The following is a 23761-nucleotide window of genomic DNA, read 5'->3' as shown; positions in this document are numbered from 1 at the left end:
TGGAAATGATCTGATCCATCTGACTTCTACCAACAAACAGTACTCACAGAGCAGCTGCTGACGTGTGCAGACATCGGAGGAAGAAGTCCTTAAGTCAAAACAGCCAGAGTAAACCTAGTTAGAGGAGGTCCCTGTCTCAGACATCAGAGTTTCAACTTGGCTTTTGAAAGTTGCAAGTGTTTATACTCCTGTGTTAACGTGTTGCCTATTAGCATTAAAGCTTAGTCAAGGTCAATTTACATTGTTGCCATAACACATATTCTACATACAGTATAGTGTAAACAATCAACAATGTCAGATCTTATGACTGTTAACTTCCAGTAATTGAAAGGTTATAAATACAGGGAGGCAAAAGAAACCTGCTCTGTCTCTCTGACACTGTTCTGGTTAAAAGTTTTTTTGTGCATTTTCAGAGTGAAACAAAAGTTTAAGTTGTTTCTGTTCAAAGTTTCCTGCGCAGCTTCAGAGTGAAATCACAGTTTGTCTCCTCTCCATCTTCCTCTCATATATATCTATCTGTGTATGAAGCATCAGAATTAAATCATGAAGAAGCTGCAGATGTTTCTCTTCTCTCCACAGAACACAGTGCATGATGGGAAACACTCCACTTTTCTCCTGATGGAAACAAGTGTGATTTAACTCCGATTATTCAGACACATATCTATATACGAGAGGACGATGAGAGGAGAGAATATAAACTGTCTTACAAATAGAAGTGTTGATCAGAGTAAAGCAGGAAGTCAGTCTTTGAAGTTGAAGTGCAATAAAGTGATGTGAATATATGTCGGGGACAACATGACCGTGTGATCTGAACCTGAACATCCGATCTGGAATCATATAAAGCAGAATGGATTTGGCAAGAAAGTGAAAAACATGAAATCCTGCTGTTTGTTGGACACTACAGTGTTTATCAGAGAGGGAAATAACAGACAGTGAACTCATCACTGCTTCCACAATGACAGGACACTTCAGTCAGCTGTGTGAGGGACATTCTACCAGGAACATCACTTTACTACGACTGCAAACTGCTAGAAAATGGAGCCGAGCTGCAGTACTGACTGAACTCTTCTCGTACTGTTATGGTGTTTGGATCCCGGCTCCGGGCTGCACAGTGTTGCCAATTTAGAGACTTTGTCTCTGTATGTAGCGAGTTTTCAGACCCTCCAGCGAAAAAAAAAAAGCAACTAGTGACAAATCTAGCGACTCTCTGGTGTTACTGGAGACTGATGGAGACTCTGATGCACTTATCGTCCTCCCTCCCAGCAGCAGTCAGAGCAGAAGATGTTCAGACTGCGCATGAATCGCGCATGCGCGAAACCGCTACTGGCTGATGTAAATGTAAAAAGAAAAATTGTCTAAAATAAATCCCTGCACTAATAAGTTCATTTGTAGTTTTAAACATATAAAGGGTGTCACTTGTGGAGTGTTTCCCATCATGCACTGTGTTCTGTGAGGAGAAGAGAAACATCTGCAGCTGTCTTTGTGATTTGGGGCCAATGATACTTAACACATGAAGCTCTGGACTGAACTGTGTTATCTGCAAGCTGCCAGATAACAGAAAAAAGTCTGTCCCTCCCAGCTGCAGTATGAGCAGGAGATGTTCAGACTGCGAATGAATCATGCATGCATGTACCTATGAAACTATCTGCAAAACTGTCTGCAAGCTCCACAGTCGCAGATCTGTTATCAGTTCAGGCACTAAACTGAAAGCAGATTACGAGTTAAGTCAAAGAGATTATTTGATAAGTATCCTTTGGCACATCTACAGTTCAGCTCTTCTCCGGTATATAGTTGACATGCCTCAGCACGGTACACACTAACCAGAATTTTTCTCTACAATGTCACACACAGTCAATCTGTTTCACTTCACAGCCACACCGCTCTGACTACTTCACTGTGTTCTGGTTTACAGTTCCCTGCACAGCTTCAGAGTGAAATCACAGTTTATATTGTCTCCTCTCTATTTTCCTCTCATATATATCGATCTGTGTGTGAAGCATCAGAATTAAATCATAAAGAAGCTGCAGATGTTTCTCTTCTCTCGTGGTCCACTGACTCTGTTTAGACTTCAACCAACAAGAGAAGAGTACTTACAGAGAGCAGCTGCTGACGTGTTCACCCAACAGGACCATTGACTGGAACAGATGACTCCGATATTTCTGTTAAAAATGATACTCTCACCCTGCTTCAACAGTGATCTCCTGCTGATTAACTGAAAGTAGCACACAACTGAACTCCCAAGGCATGCCTTTGCAAATATGTGACTTTTGTTAATATTTACTCAAGTATTACACAGGGCAATTTAAAAGCAGTAATAAAAACTGGATATACGGATGTTGGCCTTCACAAAGACTTTGACTCACTGTGTTTTGGTGTAAAACTTCCTGCACAGGTTCAGAGTGAATTTGCAGTTGTTCACATTGTCTTCTCTCCATCTTTCTCTCGTATATTATCAATATGTGTGTGAAGCATCAGAATTAAATCATAAAGAAGCTGCAGATGTTTCTCTTCTCTCCTCAGAACACAGTGCATGATGGGAAACACTCCACTTTTCTCCTGATGGAAACAAGTTTGATTTAATTCTGATCATATCTGATCTCTTGATTCTACAGCAGCTGCAGTGTTTTTTTTTACAGTTTTTATCACTATGATGTTACTTCATGCTCACTTTGAACAAAACAAATTAGATACGTTTTATTCTTCAAATGCTGTAAAACATCTCAAATCAGTATTATATGAAGTTAAATGTGCTTAATGACTTTAAACTTTCACAAGGCTTTTAATTCTTGATGCTTTATGATGTCATGAACAATATTTGTTGATATAATAACTGTTTTTATTCATCAGATTATCTTTTACAAGAATCTGATGCAATAAAAACAAATACATTCATCTCCTTTGTGTCTTCTAGTCTTTAATGTGACCTCAGTGTAAATCAGCTTCTAACATCAGAAGACTGACACACAGAAGAGTACAACATGTTCACACTATAAACACAACATGAGGTCAGGCAGCAGTGAAACTACATCCATCAGAAGACAACACATGAAGGAGAAGAAGAACAATGTTTCCTCCATCAGCTCTGTTTCTGTTTATCTGCTCTGACTCTTATATCAGGACACTTCCTGTCCTCAGCTGTCACAACACAACCTGTCAGTCTGTGTTAATTTCAAAGTGACTGAAACATTAAAATAATGTCCTTGGTCATGGTGGTGTGCAGGATCTTAGTCACTGAGTTAACAGTGGGTCATGTTCAGGCCAGATGAGTGAACATGATGCAGAAGTTTATTGTTTTATTGAACAGGCGTGTATTACCATGCAGCCTCATAAACACTGGTTTGTGGCCGAGGTTTATTGTGCTTGTGCTGAACAGTGGTTGTCAAAGTTTTACTTTCAGTCTTTCTCTGTTGATCTGCCCTCCCCCTCACCGAGGGAGTATTCTCACCTTGAAGTCTGTTTAACTGGTTAGTTTCAAGATGACTTTCTGTCCCTTCTGGATGTCTGGTGACTTAAGCGCAACTTAATTTAGTTTAGTTGTGATTGTGTTTAGTTGTGGCCTTTGTTCATGTAGGGAAGTATATGGGACTCACACGGACGGCACCATAAAATATGTAGGGGGTAATGTATAGGAGATACATTGCTATTTGATTGTAAGGGTAATTAATCACTGGCGATTAATAATACACTCGTAGATGGGGCACCACCTCCGTTGTTTGATTTACTGGAACAGGCCGGAGGGAACTATTCCAAACATCTAACTGTCCAAGTTTGACTTAGACAGTTAGAGTATCAATTTCAAATGAATTTATTCAATCTCATATTCTGAAGCAGTGACTTCTTTGCACGTATCCATCGGTTCACCACATTAAAATTAAGTTCCAGACGAAGATAAATGATTATATATGTTTATTGACTAAATAATTTGGAGTAAAATAAAAGAAATGACAATTTTAGACGAACAACAACAGACAACAGAAAAGGTAAAGACTGTAATTAGAAAGTAATAAAATTATGTGACCGTTGGCAGATGGTAAAGTTAAAGGGTCGGGTTTTTATATATTAAATATTACGGGAGTAATTTTTAATACTAACGAGACCCAAATCTCAATTTTCCTAAGTTCATAAGATAGAAGTCAGAACTTAGACAGAAGTCAGAACTTTAGACACCACTCATTCTCTGGATCCAGCTGTATGAAGACGTTCAGCCTGTTTTGTCTGGGCGTCAGGAGGCACTGAAGCTTGGTTTCTTTGAGAGTTCTGGGTTGGACTACAGCACGGTGCGTCGATCGAATAGCTAGAGGGAAGGCCGGTACTCCGTTGAGGAACTCTTGGTCCAAAGGCCCAGCAGGGTTTCCGCCTTGGGAGCGCTGGGGGCAGAGTCGGTCTCGGCTGGGATCACACAAAGTCTCTTTTGTTGGAGACTCCTTGCAAGGCTTCTGAAGCAGACAATGACTGCAACGTTCTTCATCAAATGATCAGATTCTTGAAAAAGACTTTTTCTTTGTTGTTTCAAGGTGGTTCTTAAGTTCTGATCCTTTAACTAATTCAACTTCTTCTGGATCAGGCGGTGATATTTTAACGGTCTATTAAAATCCAAAAATCAAAAAGAAAAGAATTTGTTCTATCAAAAACTTGGAAAAAAGTAAAGCACTTAAAGTAGTTATTCAATTCGCTTTTCTTAGAGCTTGTTGCAAAAATAAAAGTAAAGATTGCTTTAAAAATAAAAATAAATGCTGGCTGGCTGGTTGGCTGACAATCATTCCTTCTGTTTTCTGAGTTTAGACCCACAACACTTTAATTTAACTAAATTATTGTTTTAATGTTTCGAAATCGTGTTTTAACTTATCAAGGACTTACATACATACATATTCCTTGTAGTTCTATCTTAAAACATATCAGACATTAACAGGTAATCAACTTCATTTGGGCTTGTCAATAACATGGGAAAGATCTATTGTATGACCTTCTTAGGCTACTTGGGAATATGATAAAGTTAAGAAGATGAAATTGTAATTTAATAGTTATTCAGAATGTATTGGAATTTGGAAGTATAGAGACAGAGTGGTATTGGAAGGTCACAGACAGGGTCATAAAAATGGTTTGGCCTGTGAGGGGGGGAACTGGGACATCTTTACCCCAACCAACATCTACCCCCACTTCCTGTCATCTGATGTGGAGAGAGAGGACTCTATTGTGCTTAGTCGTGGTAACTTAATAAAACAAGTTCTCTGGTGATCTGTTTATAGCAAGAAAACCACATCCCCCCACTCTGTAGAGAGGAGAAGATCTGCCAGGTCAAGAGGTTAGGGACTCGGAGGAAGGAGCAAATTTGAGTCAAAGATAATCATGGCAGGACAGGACCTCGTTAAGATACAGGACAAAAGGGCTTGTGTTCCTACATTCACATTACAGATGGTTTCCAGCTACACTTCACTATATTAATGTATCCTTGATACATTTATCATGTCTGTATCCAACTGACCTCTCTGTCGACAGAGGAGTTTATTAAAGAACAAGCTCATCCTGCTGTGAAGGAAACTAACACACTGACACAGACGAGCATGTAAGTGATGGATCATGTGTGGATGAAGCTGTGATGAGACAACAGAGTACAGCGGTCTGTGTAAGAGACCTGAGCCGACAGCTCCGTCACACCTCATCTACAAGATAGACAAGGTCCGTTGTTAGGGTGTGTTGAGGAATGAACTGCTAACTCCTCCCTGAACACTTGAAGACTTTCACCACCTGAGGATTGTGTGTCAGGTTTCTGACTCTGGGCTCAGACCAGCCCTCTAAAAGTAAAGGTGTTGGTCAAAGTCTGTGTCGCTCTCAGTTTGTGTTCAGGCTGCTGGCTGTTTGTGACGTCCAGGTCTGAAACTGGACTTTAACTGGACCTGTCTGTCTGTTGAGTTGTGCTTTAGGGACGTTAACATCAGTGATGTTTGGACCCGCAGCAGTAAAATGCTGGTTTATAAACCTGCAGTCTTCACCACAGTGATGTCACTGGTCATTAATGTGGCCGGTAAAGCAGTTTGTAACTGACTTCACTTCATGTTTTCTCAAGAAGACTCAGAGAGACTTTGTGTCAGACTGGAAACACAGAGCCATGTGTTGGAAAATCACCTGCAGGCCTACAAACAGTACATGTCATGTTTTATAAGACTCTTTCATAAAGTCCAAGATATTGTCAGCTGTCATTAAGGTGAAGAAACCAAGAGCAACACACTCTTTATGTTTCACTGATCCTCCTCTTCCTGCACAGACTGAGAGTAAATCAAAGTGAAGCTCACAGCTGATGATGTATCTGATCTTCTCTGCAGCAGCAGCAGCAGCAGCAGCTGATCCACATGTTGTCACAGGTTGGTAACCACTGGAGCCCCCTGCTGACATTAATACATGACTGCAGCTGAGGAGGCTTCATTTTACTCTCATGTTAGATGTCTTCAGGAACAACAACAAGCAGACTCTCCTGAATAAAGTAGAAATCCTTTATCTTTAACACCAGCGTTAACAAATCACAGCTTTTCTAACAGAACAATGTGAACATGATAAAATACATGGAAAGAAATACATAATAGAAACAGGATATAAAGGGGTTTCATGTGTCATATAATATATTTTCATATAAAAATATCTGTTTTTTTCATGTTTATATGAAACCAAATTATAACATGTTAATACAAAACAACTTCTCTCATATTGATGGATTCATTTACATTCTGTTGATATAAAATAAATAAAGACATCACTTCCTGTGTGTTCTGTAGTCCAGTACAGGAGAGATGAATCATGATGTCATATTTACCTATGAAATTAATACGTCATGTAGAAAAAATATAATTATAACATTCTGTCTGGCCCAAAAAAAAGTCACACACTGTAATATTTGGTTGAACCACCTTTAGCTTTGATTACAGCCAGTTTCTCCGTGGCATCGTTCTGATCAGCTGATCAACGTCACAACATTTCTTTCCGTCCAGAGTTGCTTTCATTTTTCGCCAACCTCTTGTGTTGATGAAGGGAGAGTCAAGCTGCTGTGTGAAGTCTCAACACATCCTGGAACACAGTGTGTCATCAGGGAAGAGAAAAGAGCACTGATGGAAAAGCCTGCTCATTCAGTATATTCAGGTAGTCAGCTGACCTGACCAAGTGAATCAACCCCAGATCATAACATCGCCCCAACAGGCAGGTACAGTAGACACCAAGCATGATGGGTACATCACTTCATCTGCCTCTCTGCTGACCCTGATGCTCCCATCACTGTGGAACAGGGTCAATCTGGACTCATCAGACCACATGACCTTCTTCCATCCGTATACATGCAGGAGTAATGCAACTATCAATCGAATAATCTAGGTGTCTTAATTCGACTATGAGAAATCTGATCTGGTCCGATTTTAGTCAGACTAAGGTGTATACATGCATCTTAAAGATCCGATCATAGTCGGACTAACAGAGTAATTCGGTTTTCTCGAGTGTCATGTAAACGCACCGTTTGTTTGATGCAGGCCAATAATCAGACCCTTCTGAAACAGTCACATCTATGGAAGCCCGTTTCCGCCACTAAAAAATAAATATCCCAGTGTCAAGTCATAATTATGACATAAAAAAGTCGAAATTATGAGGGAAAAAAAGTCATAATTATGAAATAAAAAGTCATAATTATGAGATAAAAAAAGTCATAATTATGAGATAAAAAAAGTCATAATTATGAGATTAAAAAAGTCAAAATTATGAGATAAAAAGTCATAATTATGAGATAGGAAGTGCGCATGCGCTGCAGCGCGCAGAGGTGGGCGGAGGTGCAGGCAGAGGTGCCTTCATCATTATCGCCATCTCTGCCTGAGCTGAACTTTCCCGTGTGCACTGTCAAGACTTTTAATGTTACACTGGATTTTGTAGTATTTTAATCAGTCCACCGTTGATACTATCTCCTGTATTTAGTTGTATAGCAGGTTAACGTTCACGCCAATATTGAAAACAGTGTCGGTAGATCTGCAGCGAGTTGCTTAATGTTACTCAAAGGCGGAAACATCAGCCTCCACATAGCTCTTTATTCAAGAGTTGGTTAGTGTTATCACACCTACAATATCAGCCTATAGTCATTTTAGTGTTACACCATTCCTGTTCGGCTCCCGGACCGTGGTCGGGAAGCACAGGGGAGATGATTTCCTCCAGGGCCGAAGTTTGTGTTTACCTTCGGGGTGAAACAAGTTTCATGTGTTAAGCTGGTCGGGAAATAATACCAGGGAGCTTTGCTGTATCTGGAGGAGCCGTCGCCTTTATTTCACAACAAAACTGCTGCCTATACTGTACATTAATTAATATTGCTACTACTGTTACCTCCTTCGCTTTCCTTCCTCTCGTATAAATTCACCGTCCACAAGCATGCACACTCCCTCACTCTCGCTCGCCCTCTCACACCTTACGCACACACACCTCACGCACCGTCCTATTCCTGAAAAGGGCTACGCCAGTCTTACACTAGCATACACGTACAACATGCCGTGAAGACCTACAGTATGTTGTAAAGTCTTCGGACAATGTAACATATGTTTTATGTTCTCAGTTTATGACACTGCAGCACAAATATTCTTAGAGCCCAGGTTGTCCTGAAAAAAACAACACCAAAAACTAACCCTAACCCTAACCCTGTTACCTGACAGGGCATTACAGGGCTGATGTTATACAAGCTTTATTACATATAAATCCAGGGGGACCAAAAGTGGTCCAAAATCGCCTGGAGTTCCGAGTGTGAATTTTTCATAATATCATAAGGCAGCTTTAGAAAATCAGAAAACCAAGAGCTTTATTTTAAAAGAATATAAAAGATATTAAAATGAAAATAATACAACCTTTCTTCTTAGGCGAATAATTTGGAGCACAGTAACAGGTTTTGTCTTATTTAAACATGACATTGACTGTGAAGAAAAATGATTTTGTCGAGATGTGTAATTTATTTAGGTCAAATTTAAGCTTTAATTTTCTTCGACAGGGATGCAGAGGTTATTTGAACAGGCAAAATATGGATGAGCTGGGTGACTACTTAAGGTCACGGCATGTGCCGGAGGAGGAAATACAGCGAATGGAACAGGAGAAGGTTGTTAATATAGGAAATGCTCAATTTTGGCAAATCACGCATAAACATTAAAAAATGTTTTGAAGAGCTTAGTTAATAATATCGGGTGATGTATAAGCAGGTTGTTCATTGCAAAAAATTCTGAATGTTTCTTCATTTTAGATGGATTCCAGTGTCATACACGTCATGACAGATGACCAGGTACGGGAGTATCTGCCATCCTATGGTGATCGGCTGGCTGTTTTTGGATACTGCAGGAGAAAGGAAAAAGAACCCAACAGTCGCAAGTCAAAGATCTTTGAGCGGCTCAGAGGAAAACTCTCTAGAAACAAAGGCGATGACGTGTCTGAGAGGCAGCATCAAAGTCAAAAGAACGCTCAGAAGAATCAGAGAAAAATTGAGTTGAGATGGATGCATTTCAGAGAAGGGGAATTTGTGCAGGTGCGCACCAAAATAGGTGGGGGAACCAGAAAAGAGAGTGTCACAAAGGACAGTAAAAAACAGAACTTGATTGAAAAGGCTGTGCAGTTATTTTTTCCAGATGGGAAAAATGCAGAGGGGAGCCTTACTGATTTTGACAATAATCTAACTGACTTTCAGCCGAATTCACTTGATGATGGTATCACAGTCGGGGAGCTATATGAAAAGACAAAGTTGCCTCTGTTACGTTTCTATTTAACAACCAAGAAAAGAGACAATACCAGTGTGATAAATCTGGAGGAAGACAATAGTGATGCAACTACACAAGATGGTGAAAAGACATGTGACAGACCTGATATCTATTGCCACTCTCCAGACACTCATGCAGCAGACACTGTGGAGATAAATACTTCAGATGTTGTTTTTGTTGAAAGCAGCACTGTATTTGCAAATGCAAGCAGTGAAAGTGTTTCCCTTCTATACACTACAGTCAACCTAACTGATGCATCTGGTTTGCCAGTACATGAAACGTTGTTTCATGTTGGTGCATTAGAGGATAGTGGAATTGTGACTTTTCACACAGAAAGCATCCCTGGGATGGAGTCCTCCACTCTTGATGATACCTTGCCTCTCTCTCAGGAACTGACAATAGAATCTCTCTTGCCTCCTTCCATGGATATGTTCCAAGAACAAGCCAGTCAAAGAGAGAGAGAGTGAAGCAAGTTATTGTTCTTCATCGTGGACAGATTCTTAGAGAACTAATTCAAGTGTTTTCTGAGCAAAGTATCATGGAGGATGACTTGAACTTTAAAGTTATTCTTCCAGATGGAAAGCTTGAAAAGGCTGTGGATGATGGAGGAGTTTTGAGGGATGTACTGTCATAATTTTGGAATGACTTTTATGAGCAGTGCACCGTGGGAAATGGCTTTAAAGTGCCATACCTACGGCATGATTTTGGTAAACAAGAATGGGAAAGTGTAGGCCGAATTATTACAATTGCCTGGCAGAAAGAGAAGTACCTGCCTGTAAAAATTGCACCCATACTCCTGGAGCAAGCTGTTTTGGGTTGTGTGGAGAGTGATCTTGTAGACAACTTTCTCAAGTATGTCTCACGTGATCTTTGACAGATTTTGAAAGTGTTGACTGAGAGGAATTGTTGGAAATCATGGATATCCACAACTGCCAGAAGATTCCAGCAGCAGATAACATTGAGCAAATCTTGAGGGAGCTTGCTCACCAATAACTGATTCAAGAGCCCGCTTTTGTCATTGAACAGTGGAGCAACATGCTTGCACCTGTTAGATCAGAGCTGAAAGGGATTGTAGCACTCTGTGGGTAACTACAACCAACCAATCACGAAAGATCATGAGATAGATTTCTTACCCTAGTACCCAGAATGCTCAGGAGAAACAAATTGTCAAGTACGTAAGTACATATCTCAGGGAGTCAGACAACCAGCACTTCTCCTTTTTCCTCAGATTTTGCAGTGGGTCAGATTTATTCACAGGAAAGTGCATCACTGTCGGTTTCACACAAGTTCAGGGATTTCAGAGAAGACCAGTGGCTCATACATGCGTCTGTTACCTGGAGTTGCCAGTCAGTTATGATAACTACCCAGATTTTTTGACATGAAATGAACAAAGTATTAGAAAGTAACGTGTGGGTAATGGACATTGTCTAAGGTACAATGATTTCAGCTTATAGACACTGGACTTACATCAGAAAATCATGTTTAGACTTTGTAAGATTTCCAGACTTTTGGCTTATGAAGGAACTACTACAGTTACAATGGTTTAACCTGTCACAGCATTGATGTGCTGTCCACATTTGTCTGCTGCTTTTGCCACTTTTGTTTTGTTGAACTTTTTGTTTGTATGAGAACATGTTCTTTAAGTGGTGTGTTTTAATGCAGGTAATTTACTGTGAATCCCTCAGTTTATATTGCTAGACATTACCAATAAGTCTAAATGTTGTATGGTTGTTAAATGGTTCACATGTCATAATGTATTGGGCAATTTGGGATATAAAAGAAAAATTGAGGAACTTTTTCCTTAAACACTTTTTTCCCCCCAGTTTTTTACAGTTACAACGTGTGTTTGTTGAAACTTGAAAGCACTTGCTATTCATCTAATCCCCGGAGCACACACACATAACAACCAGCTTCACTGTTCTTTCTGAGAAAACACCACTTTACATCAGGTAAACTCTGTAGTATAACAAGTGGAATTTAGCACAGAAGGGTACCAAAATAAATTGCATTTGAGTTAAAACATTTTTTAATAGTTCTCGGCCTCCATACAGGTGAGGGGCAGCATGCAATATGGAGGGACGTCCATGGGGTGATCGTGAGTTGTGGACTTGACGGACTCTGTGGTTGTTACAAGTCAGTGCAACCTCATTCACTCACTTCGCAAGATCAGCCACCATCGTTCAATTCGCTGGTTTCCAGTGCTTGGACCAAAGATTACACTGTCTGTTTCAGCTTGGTTTGCAGGAAAATGCAAAAACCGCTGCATTTCAGCCATATGGCTATTTTCTGTTCCTAAATCCAGTCTGAGTTTGACAGGGCATCCATCAGTATTGATCACAGCATCCATAAAGTAGCCAGCGATGATCTTTGGGTCACTGTTTGTTTTATAAAGCCTGACCCATCAAAACATTGTCAGAAAATTCAAATTTTTTGGAACTGAAATGTTTATAAAACCTTTTAACGAAATCAGTTCAAATTTTTTTTCTATATCATTTTGTTTATGAGATATTTTTTGTATCACATTTGATACATTGGGCGTTTTTGGCAACTTTTTGCTCACAACAATGTTGATTTTAGATACAAATTAAATTGTGCAAATAACATTTTGAAAATATGGAACATCTTAGGCAGTTTCTCTCATTGTTTTTTTATACATAAAACTTTTCACAGCCTTTTTTTTTCACTTTGTGGTCGGCACAAGAACATTTTCGGTCCTTGTTCAGGCAAAGATGCACCTTACACCTTCACAGTAGGCATGTGAGAGGTGACTGCTGGTGCAGTGCTTGCAAAATAGTGTGTGGTTGTATTGTGGTAGGATTGATGTAGATTACATTACAAAAATGTGACATGACCATTCAGGGATAAAGAACCATATATACCTGCAGTATCAAATTTGATACACACATTTTTAACACAGTTTAACTGTAATATAAAGAATGAATCATTGAGTTATTATGCATTGATTCAATACAGAACATATTTACTTGAAAAAATGAGTAACAATATAAATGTTATTCCTACTGTAACTTCTTGAAAATTAGCAAAGATTTTCCTGCCAAAAGTGTGAGAATGATTTAATGACAGCGGCCATTTTGAAAAAGCCAAAAAAAGTCCTTCCACTGCCTGCAGTGGAATGATCATCCACTAGTGGGCAGAATACATGTATCAGGTGATATACAACAGGTTTTTAAGGAAAGTATTGATTATGTTGACAAGATAGAGGTCTCAGAAACTTGCGTATCAAATATGATACAAATGGTCAAATAGGGATAAGAATTGAAAATCTATTCACTGCATCAGTTAGTTAAATTACGTGTTGCCATCTGAAACAAATTAACACTGCAGTGATTATCCAATGGATGTATCTGACCTATTTGCTTAGATAACTCTAACATAAAGGCATGATGTGTTTTAACTAGGGCTGTCAAACGATTAATTTTTTTAATCGCGATTAATCACATTTTGTCCATAGTTAACTTGCGATGAATCGCAAATTAATCGCAATTTTTTTGGCACATTTGTTTCTGTTCTAAATGTACCTTAATGCATTTTGTTCATGTTCTTAATATTTTTAACAATATAAGAAAGGGCAAATATGCTTGGTTTATGAAAATGTTTATTCAACACTTCAAATCATGCTGGAAAATAAAAGGCTCAATAACATCCCCTCCCCCTAAATTGGATCAAAACATGGTGATGTCTGCTTTTGGCGAGGGGGGCTGTGGGCTCTCTGCATCTGCCATGTCTTTGATTTAGTGGTAACTCATTTCACATGGACAGTACCTGCAGATCCACCAAACCATCTGGCAGTGTTTTGAAAGTGAATTTGCCGTTCATAAGTCCTTTCTCCATTTACTTTCACTTTCGCTTTTCAGTCAACCGTGTTTTTCACGAACGCCAACGCTGCTTCTTCTTCTTCTGATTCCCTTTCTTATTCTTCTGCCATCCTCTGGATCAAGACTACAGGTGTCATTGACGGCCAGAAATCAAACAATGTGGGTTCCTTTTTTTTAAAATACCGAGTGTTAATCGCGCGTTAAGAAAATTAATGGCGTTAAAAGGAAGTTGCGTTAACATGTTATTAACATGTTAACTTTGACAGCCCTAGTTTTAACCATTCCATTTACAGTGCTGATAAGTGTTTTTTCTCTCACCCTGCTGAGCTGGAACTTTTCTTAAATCCTCAGCAGGACCTCTGTTTCTTAGATGGACGATGAATAAATAAAAAGGTAACAAACAAACAACAAAACTACCACTGTTTGTGTCAGTCCCTGTCCACTGTAGAGGCCGATCCTTCCTCGACTTGCTGTGTCGGGTCTCTTCGGTTCTGATCGATCCCTCGCTGCTGTAAAGAGACCAAACAACAGAACAGCTTGATTGTGGATTGTGGTCGTCCTCAATACTTTTCTTCAGGTTCTTATTGATCCAAAAAAGCTGCTGAATTGAACCTGTTAATAAAGTTCTACTGACTTCTACTAAACAAACTTACCAGAGACGTTGAGCCGACATTCACCAAAGTCCACACCATAGTGTGTCCTCACATCACACAGGTACTGTCCTGAGTCCTCAGTCCTGAGTCTGGACACATGAAGTCTGAGTCGTCCATCTCTAAGGACGTCTTTGTCCCACTGGACTCGTCCTACAAACTGTTGATCCCGAGACTCTGGGATCACAACACCTCCACGTATTTCAAACAGGACTGAGACTTTGTGATCAGTTTTCATCTCACAGAAGATATAAAGTGAGTCGGGGGAAGTGTCAGCTGTGGTTGTGAACGTCCATTCCAGTGTGATGTTGTGGTTCTCCTCTGCCTGATAGGAGGTCTGTGTCACATTCACTACAAATGTTCCTGTTGAGGAGACAGAGAGGGAAAGTGAGGAGCAGACACACTGACAGCTTTAACATGGCAGCCTTTAAACTCCATCTCCATGTTTGTGTGGACAGTTTAGTGACGTCTCAGAGCTGCAGAGGCTCATCAACATCAGCTGTTTGCTCACATGTGGGCCACTTTAACTGCTTCATTGAATCACAGTGTCAGAAAGTGAAGCTGTAAACTGACCACAGACACAGTTGAGGCTGATGAGCAGCAGGATCCTGCAGATCATCTTCTCCCTGTGAGAGGAGACAGAGGTGAAGAGTCATGTGATCACAGTTCAGTCCTCACATGTACCACAACCAACATCTACAGTCTGTCAGGAAGTGGATAATTCAGCCTGTCTGCTTGTAAAGGTGTGACGACATAATGTCAGAGATGTAAACATGTGACACTGAAACATTATAAACAGTTTCTCCATATAAAGAAATGAGCTAACAACAAATAAACAGCTACAAGGTTGAATTTGTTACGTGTCTCATAGTTGGATATTTCCTCTATAGACTCAATGTTTACAGTCAAGATTTAAATGTTTTTATTTCAACAAGATGTTTAAAAGTATAAATGAAGCTGTTTCTGTATAAAGTCCATCACACAGATGACTGATGTCTCACACATCACTCATCACAACTGGTTCAAAAGTGAAAGTAAATTCAGGCTGCAACAAGAAGATTCAGTCTTATTGTCACATTATAGATGATGAAAGCTGTTTACAGTAAAATAAATCTCATGGTCGGGACACATAGTGTTGAATATATTGTATTTTGGATGCTGGCGTACACAGTCTGGACTTAGTTATGGTTAGAAAAACTGCAGCTACTGCAGAGAGTTCTGTTATCCTTCTTTATTGATTCCACATGGGCAATGTACAGGATGTGTTGTGTTGTGGTTTCCTTGAAATGTACAAACAATCAACAATAAATGTATGACAAAAGTATGATATAAAAATAAAGTAAAATGACTGTAAAATAAACAGACATATACTCGAAGAATGCAGTGATGTAAGTAATACTCTCTAATGGCCGCACGGGGGCGCCTCAGACTGCATCATTACAATATTTATTTATTTATTTATTTATTTATTTTTTTTATTTTTTTATTTTTTTTTATTTATGTTGTTTGTTTCGGGCATGTCAATTCATAAGCATCACATTTCATCATTGTTCAAATAATACAACACACATGGCCGAAAGGGAAAAGCGGGAGAAGCCAAAGCTTATCAAGTCCCGCCCCCATTACCCACAGGATAAAATCTTCATTCTGATCTTTTCTTGTCTTTTGCAAATTACTTTTTTCTTTTCTTCTCTTTTTTTCTTTTGTTATGACCTTTGACAAAACATATTACAGCAGTAGCATACAGAGCTGAATTCAAGCTCTAGACAGTACATACAGATTACATGTGTGTCTGCACATGTGTCCATATTAGTCCATCATGAGTGAACAACAGTCTCATCTTATAGCCTCATCTTATAGCCAGGCTTGCCACAAAGTCAGAATATCCAATTGAGAGAGAGCAAAAGTCCAGTGTATTTATTATTTGTTGAGATGGTGTTGGGATGGTGTAAGAGCCCTTTAATGCATTTTCATGTTATTCATCAGTCTCCTCTGCAGCTTTTATGGCTGCTAGCTTCGCCATGTCCTCCCGATTGGTGGCTACATCAACTCGCATCTGTATCACGAAGTCGCGGATTGTTGAGATGTCAGAGCGTATCCCGACCACAGCACTCCGAGTATTGGTGTTGTCCACCCTCGCACTGGTCTGCTCAGTAGCGATCTTTCTCATTTTCCAATATTGCACGTCTACACGTCCTCGACATCTTCCACATCCAGTGCGGCAAGGCAGATGACTCTCCAATTTTCCCAACCATCCTTAACGTAGCCGGACATAAAGGTCCCGTCCGGGCATGTCGGTTCACCAGAACCCGCACGCCGTGTTGAGAACACTCTGTCGATGGCATTCATTGACCAGCTCAGCAACTCCATCGTGGATTGATCGATTGGTTGATTGGTTAAGAACGTAGTTGGACAATATTAGACGAATCTCAATCGAATGACTGTTGTGTGCCGATTTACAGGGTTGAGTCCTTCACAGCTCAGAAGAACTTGTGATAACTCACAATAGTGGCACAGTGTTCGTACCCAAGTTATCTCACATTGTTGATGCACATTATAACAACATCCTGCCATGTACAACTGGCATTTGCCTTGGACCATACAATTTTCTCAGGTTCAACTTATTGTTTGGGTACAGAATGGTATTTGTTATGCTCACATGCCGTCTCAACAAAGTGTCTGCCCAGTGTCTGTTGATTCGTGCCTCTGACCTTTATCAACCCTCTAGTATTGATCTGTACTGATCAACGATTGAATGTACATACTTTTTTTTGAAGCCACTTAGTGTTGCTGATTTTTTGACATCTTCTTCTAGCACATTCCATTGTTAAACACCTTTGACCGATAAAGAAAAGGATTTTAACGTAGTTCGTACTTTACTTTGCCTGAAAATCATGTTCCCTCTGAGATTGTGTCTCTCTTCTCTGTATAGGAAGAGTATTTGCAAATTGAATATAAATGAATAGTTGATGTTGAAATGTTGAATATAACACACCAATGTAACAAACGTAAATACAGCCAGATGCAAAACCCATCCGCAGCAGCAAACTCTCAATCAGAGCAGTATTACATGTTAAGAACATGTATATGAAGGAAGACAAACATATTAACCAGCTCGTGGCAACATATCTCATATAAACAAATCTGTGTGCGAGAACATAAACAACAAACAACTGACGCACAACAGACACAAGGCGACAACGTGGACAGTCACGATCCGGCTCTGACTGACTGACTGCAGACACGATCATCAGCTGTTTCTCATCGTGTTCTGTAAAGTTTAACCTGAAATTTAAACCCAACAAAAATATCAAATACAGATATATATGGAGGTGATATTTATATCAAGCATAAATTAGAAAAAACATGTTCAACTTTAAATCTTAGTGCTGTATCTCAGTCAACAGTTCAAGATGTTTTACCTCTCAGCCAGGAGTATTCTGTTAAACATGCAGACCTCCCTGACTGTATTTTTTTCAGTTTCACTTTTGCTTTGTCACACCATGATCTCATCACTGTTATGTGGATAAGAGAACACATCATTGCAGGAAGAGAATGATACTATTGATTTAGTAGACAAAAATAACTCTTCACTGGTCTGTCTATGTCACTGTGTTCTGGTGTAAAGTTTCCTGCACAGCTTCACAGTGAAATCACAGTTTATACTGTCTCCTCTCCATCTTCCTCTCATATATATCTATATGTGTATAAAGCATCAGAATTAAATCATAAAGAAGCTGCAGATGTTTCTCTTCTCTCCTCAGAACACAGTGCATGATGGGAAACACTCCACTTTTCTCCTGATGGAAACAAGTGTGATTTAACTCTGATGATTCAGACACATATCTATATATTAAGGAGGACGATGGAGAGGAGAGAATATAAACTGTATTTTACAAATAGAAGAGTTGATCAGAGTAAAGCAGGAAGTCCGTCGTTGACGTGGAAGTGCAATAAAGTGATGTAAATATATGTCGAGGACAACATGACCGTGTGATCTGAACCTGAACATCTGATCTGGAATCTTATAAAGCAGAATGGATTTGGCAAGAAAGTGAAAAACATCAAATCCTGCTGTTTGTTGGACACTACAGTGTTTATCAGAGAGGGAAATAACAGACAGTGAACTCATCACTGCTTCCACAATGACAGGACACTTCAGTCAGCTGTGTGAGGGACATTCTACCAGGAACATCATGTTTATTAGTAGGTATACATCTTAGCGAGAAGGTTTTACTGAGGAAAGTAAACAGAGTCAGTTCTGATCCCGGGTCAGTACTACAAGGACAGGATCGACCCAAACGCGTCTGTTGTCTTGAAGAACACAAACACCAACAAAGAGACAGAGAGACACAGAGAGTGTGTGACTGTGTGCAGCTGTGCGCTCTATTCTAGTCTGTGTGTACCCAACCACATGTAGCGTTTTACAGCAGAGGTAACCACAGCACGTCAGTCAGTCATCAGAGCTGCTGCTTCATCCACAGAGGACGGAAGTGGCTTCTCACCTTCTGTTCTCTCTGTTCAGCCTGATCTGAAATATTTCCTGTGTCTTTGTCATTCTAAGAAACACTTTTCACTTTACTAGGACTGCAAACTGCCAGAACAAGAACAAGAACAAGGACAAGAACAAGGAAGCACTAACTGGACTCTTCACGTACTGTTCTGGTGTTTGGATCCCGGCTCCGGGCTGCACAGTGTTGCCAACTTAGAGACTTTATCTTAATATGTAGCGAGTTCTCAGAAACTCTAGCGACTCTTTTTAAAAAAAGAAAGAAAAAAAAAAAGTGACTAGTAACAAATCTAGCGACTGTTTCTGGTGTTACTGGATACTGTTGGACACTCTGACGCACGTATCCTCCCTTCCAGCTGCAGTCTCAGCAGGAGTTGTTCAGCTTCTCTCTCACTGCAGACTGTAATATCTTGATAGATAAATAAGTCTGAAACCGCTGACGAAGTTTGTGACACATCAACTTAATGGCAAGTTGAACTGCTGAGTCGTTGGAACTGGACCTGTCACCTGAAGACTTTGGATAAAAGGTAAAACACCTTGAACTAAGTCTAGTTGACTAAAATACAACATTTACATTTGTATATGAGGATGTTTTCCTCATTTATATCTTTTATATAAATATCAGCTCTCTATTTGTATGCAATATTTTTGTTGGGTGTAAAATTCTGGTTAAACTTTACTGAAGTCGATGTGAAAGAGTTGATGATCGTGTCTGCAGTCGGTGTGTGTGTTTGTGTTCTGTACATGAGTGCAGCTTTCAGCTCTGATGAGTTTAAACATGGCACTTCCTCCTCTTCATATGACAGACAGTCAGTGTGTTTGTGTCCACCATTTTTGATCCCACCTGACAAAGACTTGTTCTCATTCTTCGTCCACTACTGACTGAAGACTCACAAACTCCTATATGTATTTATTTAATGTAACTCAGTGGAAACAAACCAGGATTTCAACGATGATTAACTGAAAGTGTATTTTTTATAGATATCTATATCTTATTTTATATTTTGATCTTTTGTCTTTTCAACCGTTTAAAAAGCATTAATTACTTTAATAATGTATAAACATACAGACAGTTTACTGCTGACAGAAAGCCTCCAGAACATCCTGATGGATCTTTTGTCCATGAAGGTGAAATAAGACTCTGGCTTCACAGCTTTGACTGCTGTCACATCACTATCACATTAAACACTGAACTCACTGAAGGTTTCTAGAAACTGAAATGTTTGTGTCCCTGGGGACTCTGAGGTATGTGCACAGTGAGGTCCAATTCTATTTTTCTTTTCTAACCCTACCTCTTGTCCCTACCCCTTGAAATGGAGTGCCAAGGGGTAGGGCTGAAAGTCAACCCCTCTGAATTGGGACACCCCTTCGACAATCGCGTGCGTCATCAGTAGTCATTCGCAATTCGTTCACAACTTCAAACCCTCCGTCCTAATGGGAATTGGGACACCCCTACCCCTACACGTGAACGTGCAAAACGTAGGGGTAGGGCCAAGTGGTAGGGCCGAAGGGTGAAATGGGATTTAGCCCAAGTGTGCCCAGTGCTTTGGAGTGGGGAAGGAGATAAGAGCAGAGAGTGCAAAGTGCAGTGTGTGGATGGGGCGGGGCTTAACTTCTGACGTTATCAGACAATAGGCAGAGCGACGAGCCTTCAGTGGGTTTGAAACTCTCAAAGTTTTATCAACAGGCTTTACGCTCTTAGAAATGATGTTATGTTCACAATTTTTCTCCACACAAGTAATTGCTTTGGAACAATGGTCATATTACTTTTAACAACAAAAGTGTATATAATGAGAGCTGGACTGAGTGGGACATAATATTTGTGACGGCCTTGTTTGACCATGATGGAAATCTTTACAGCTATGAAAACTTCCTGAAAGCTAAATTCTTTCCAGTGAATTACAGAGAGTTTGTTTCGGTTGTAAAGGCTGTTCCCACTGGTATGATTGAGTTAATAAAATGTCTCTTAAGTTATCAAAATGTTAATGTTCAGACACCTTCTCTAAAGGTTGACGGGCTTGACATAATGGATAGAGAATGTACAAACAAACATCTAAGGAAAGTATTTCCGAGACAAAATAACTTTTCCCCCAGAGGAAAGTTTTTTTTGGGATTCGCAGTTGGTTGATATCAATTCTGTATTTCCAATAAGATTAGAGAAGTTCATTAAAAATTGAAATGTGCACGTTTTGCAGAGATGAGTCAGAGACAATGTTGCATTTGTTTTGTATTTGCCCATTGTCATCTATATATTGGAGGGTACAGTACGTAACAATTAGACCCAAAGATATTATTTCAAAATTCAAACATAATGACAAATCAATTGGCTCCACAGTAAACCTCATGATTTTAAGAGGTAAATTCCACATCCACAAGAGTACATTTTCTAAGTCCCTCCCAAACTTTAATGTCTTCACAAATGAGTTTGTTTTTTATATAGATACCTTGAAACTGATGCCAAACATAAAAAGTGAGCACACACTATTGTATATATATATTGACATTATGTTGTGACACCTTTACAGGCAGACAGACTGAATAATCCACTTCCTGTCTGTCTGTCTGCCTCCATGCAGGACATGTTCTGTGTTGTTTTTTGGCGCCATCTTGTGTCAGAAGAGCAACACAGCAGCTTAACATTAGCATCCAGACTGTGTCCAGTCAGGAAGTCCTTGTGTGTGATGATGAGGATGATGAAGACAGAGGAGTGTTTAGAAGACTAAAGACAGACTGTAGATGTTGGTTGTGGTACATGTGAGGACTGAACTGTGATCACATGACTCTTCACCTCTGTCTCCTCTCACAGGGAGAAGATGATCTGCAGGATCCTGCTGCTCATCAGCCTCAACTGTGTCTGTGGTCAGTTTACAGCTTCACTTTCTGACACTGTGATTCAATGAAGCAGTTAAAGTGGCCCACATGTGAGCAAACAGCTGATGTTGATGAGCCTCTGCAGCTCTGAGACGTCACTAAACTGTCCACACAAACATGGAGATGGAGTTTAAAGGCTGCCATGTTAAAGCTGTCAGTGTGTCTGCTCCTCACTTTCCCTCTCTGTCTCCTCAACAGGAACATTTGTAGTGAATGTGACACAGACCTCCTATCAGGCAGAGGAGAACCACAACATCACACTGGAATGGACGTTCACAACCACAGCTGACACTTCCACGGACTCACTTTATATCTTCTGTGAGATGAAAACTGATCACAAAGTCTCAGTCCTGTTTCATCTACGTGGAGGTGTTGAGGCCCCAGAGATTCAGGATCAACAGTTTGTAGGACGAGTCCAGTGGGACAAAGACGTCCTCAGAGACGGACGACTCAGACTTCATGTGTCCAGACTCAGGACTGAGGACTCAGGACAGTACCTGTGTGATGTGAGGACAAACTATGGTGGGAACTATGGAAAATGTTGGCTCAGCGTCTCTGGTAAGTTGGGTAGAAGTCAGCAGAACTTTATTAACAGGTTCAATTCAGCAGCTTTTTTTGATCAATAAGAACCTGAAGAAAAGTATTGAGAACGACCACAATCCTTCACTTCATTCTCACAGTATCTGAGAAATATGTCACAACTTCAGCTGTTCTGTTGTTTGATCTCTTTACAGCAGCGAGGGATCAACCAGAACCTCAGAGACTCAACACAGCAAGTCGGGAGAGGATCGGCCTCTACTGTGTTCTGGGACTGACAGCAGCAGCAGTGGTCGTTGGGTTTTTCGTTTAAAAACGTTGTTGCTGATGAACTAAAGTCTGCTGTTTGATGAACAATAATAATGGAGTTGAAGGAGGAAATGTTGTTCTTCACCTTTATGTTGTCCATTATTTTGACAGGATGTCTCATCAAACTCTGTCTCTTATTAGACTGATCTGAGATCTGCTCTGTGCTCGCTTTACTGAAGTAATGTTGAGAAACATGTCTTCTTTGTATACCATGTATATGTAACGTTTATGTGTATGTATCGTTTATATCTTCCATTTAAAGAGGTCATATTACGCGTTTTAGGGTTTTTTGCCTTTCCTTAATTTTGCTATGTAGCATTTTTCACTCTGCAAAGTGAAATGGCCCAAAGTCCACACCACAGGGAGTCACTCTATTCCACAGAAAACTCTGCTCCTGCACTGCCTGAAACTCCTGGTCTGGAGTTGAGCCTTAACAAACCAAGTGTAGCACAATTATTTCCAACACGCTTAACCTGTTTTAAATATCTATCTATTGATCTATCTATCTATCTATCGATCTATCGATCTATCTATCTATCTATCTATGTGGTCATCATGTTATGCCTGATCGGTATATATATCTTTCTGTCAGTGTATATACTTATATATGTTTATGTAAATGTCATGTATATTAATGCTTTAATGACTTGTTTTTATTTTGCCTCGATCAATATGTTTTAATATTGGTTAATATTAGAAAAACACCACATATCATTATTATTATTATTGTTAGTATTGTCATTATTGTTGTTGTTATTATTAGCAGTAGTATTAATATTATCACCATTGTCATTATTATTACTATTATTACTTACTAATTACTATTATTATTATCATTATTATTAATATCATTGTTAAATATATTATCAAATTATTATCAAGATTAATATTATTATTACCATCAATATTTTTATTTTTATTGGTATCATCATCATCATTGTTATTATTATTATTATTATTATTATTATTATTATTATTATTATCATTATTATCCTTGTCTGGACTCCAGAAGGATGTATTGATCTCTCTGTTCTGATGTGTCATGAACATTCAGTGCGTTTACATGACACTCAAGAAAACCGAATTACTGCGTTAGTCTGACTATGAACGGAACTTTAAGATGCATGTATACACCTTAAGGGGGGTACACACATAAGGATTTTATAAATCTTAAGAGATTTTTTATCTGTAGAGCCCCCACACATGAAGATAAAAAAAATCAGTTTTAATCGTACTGTGTGTGGTGTGCTCCGATATTCTCAGCACAGGACACCACACACATAGATTATCTGTCCCACC

At 39.5% G+C, this 23761-nt stretch overlaps 2 protein-coding genes across 2 annotated transcripts in view; both read left to right on the top strand.

Moving 5' to 3' along the window:
* Nucleotides 1-23761, top strand: part of LOC115588980 (uncharacterized) — a 654211-nt gene that overhangs the window by 44609 nt on the left and 585841 nt on the right. The gene's annotated exons all lie outside the window — the stretch shown is intronic.
* Nucleotides 8943-10230, top strand: LOC115588979 (uncharacterized). The gene is made up of 2 exons (XM_030429651.1): nt 8943-9100; nt 9242-10230. The coding sequence occupies exons 1-2, from the start codon at nt 8948-8950 to the stop codon at nt 10214-10216; spliced, it is 1128 nt and encodes a 375-aa protein (XP_030285511.1). The 5' UTR covers nt 8943-8947; the 3' UTR covers nt 10217-10230.

The sequence above is a fragment of the Sparus aurata genome, chromosome 10 (assembly GCF_900880675.1).
Source record: "Sparus aurata chromosome 10, fSpaAur1.1, whole genome shotgun sequence".
In the NCBI taxonomy this organism is placed as follows: Eukaryota; Metazoa; Chordata; class Actinopteri; order Spariformes; family Sparidae; genus Sparus; species Sparus aurata.
The sequence above is the reverse complement of the archived record's forward strand: the minus strand, read 5'-3'. Positions and strand labels throughout refer to the sequence as shown.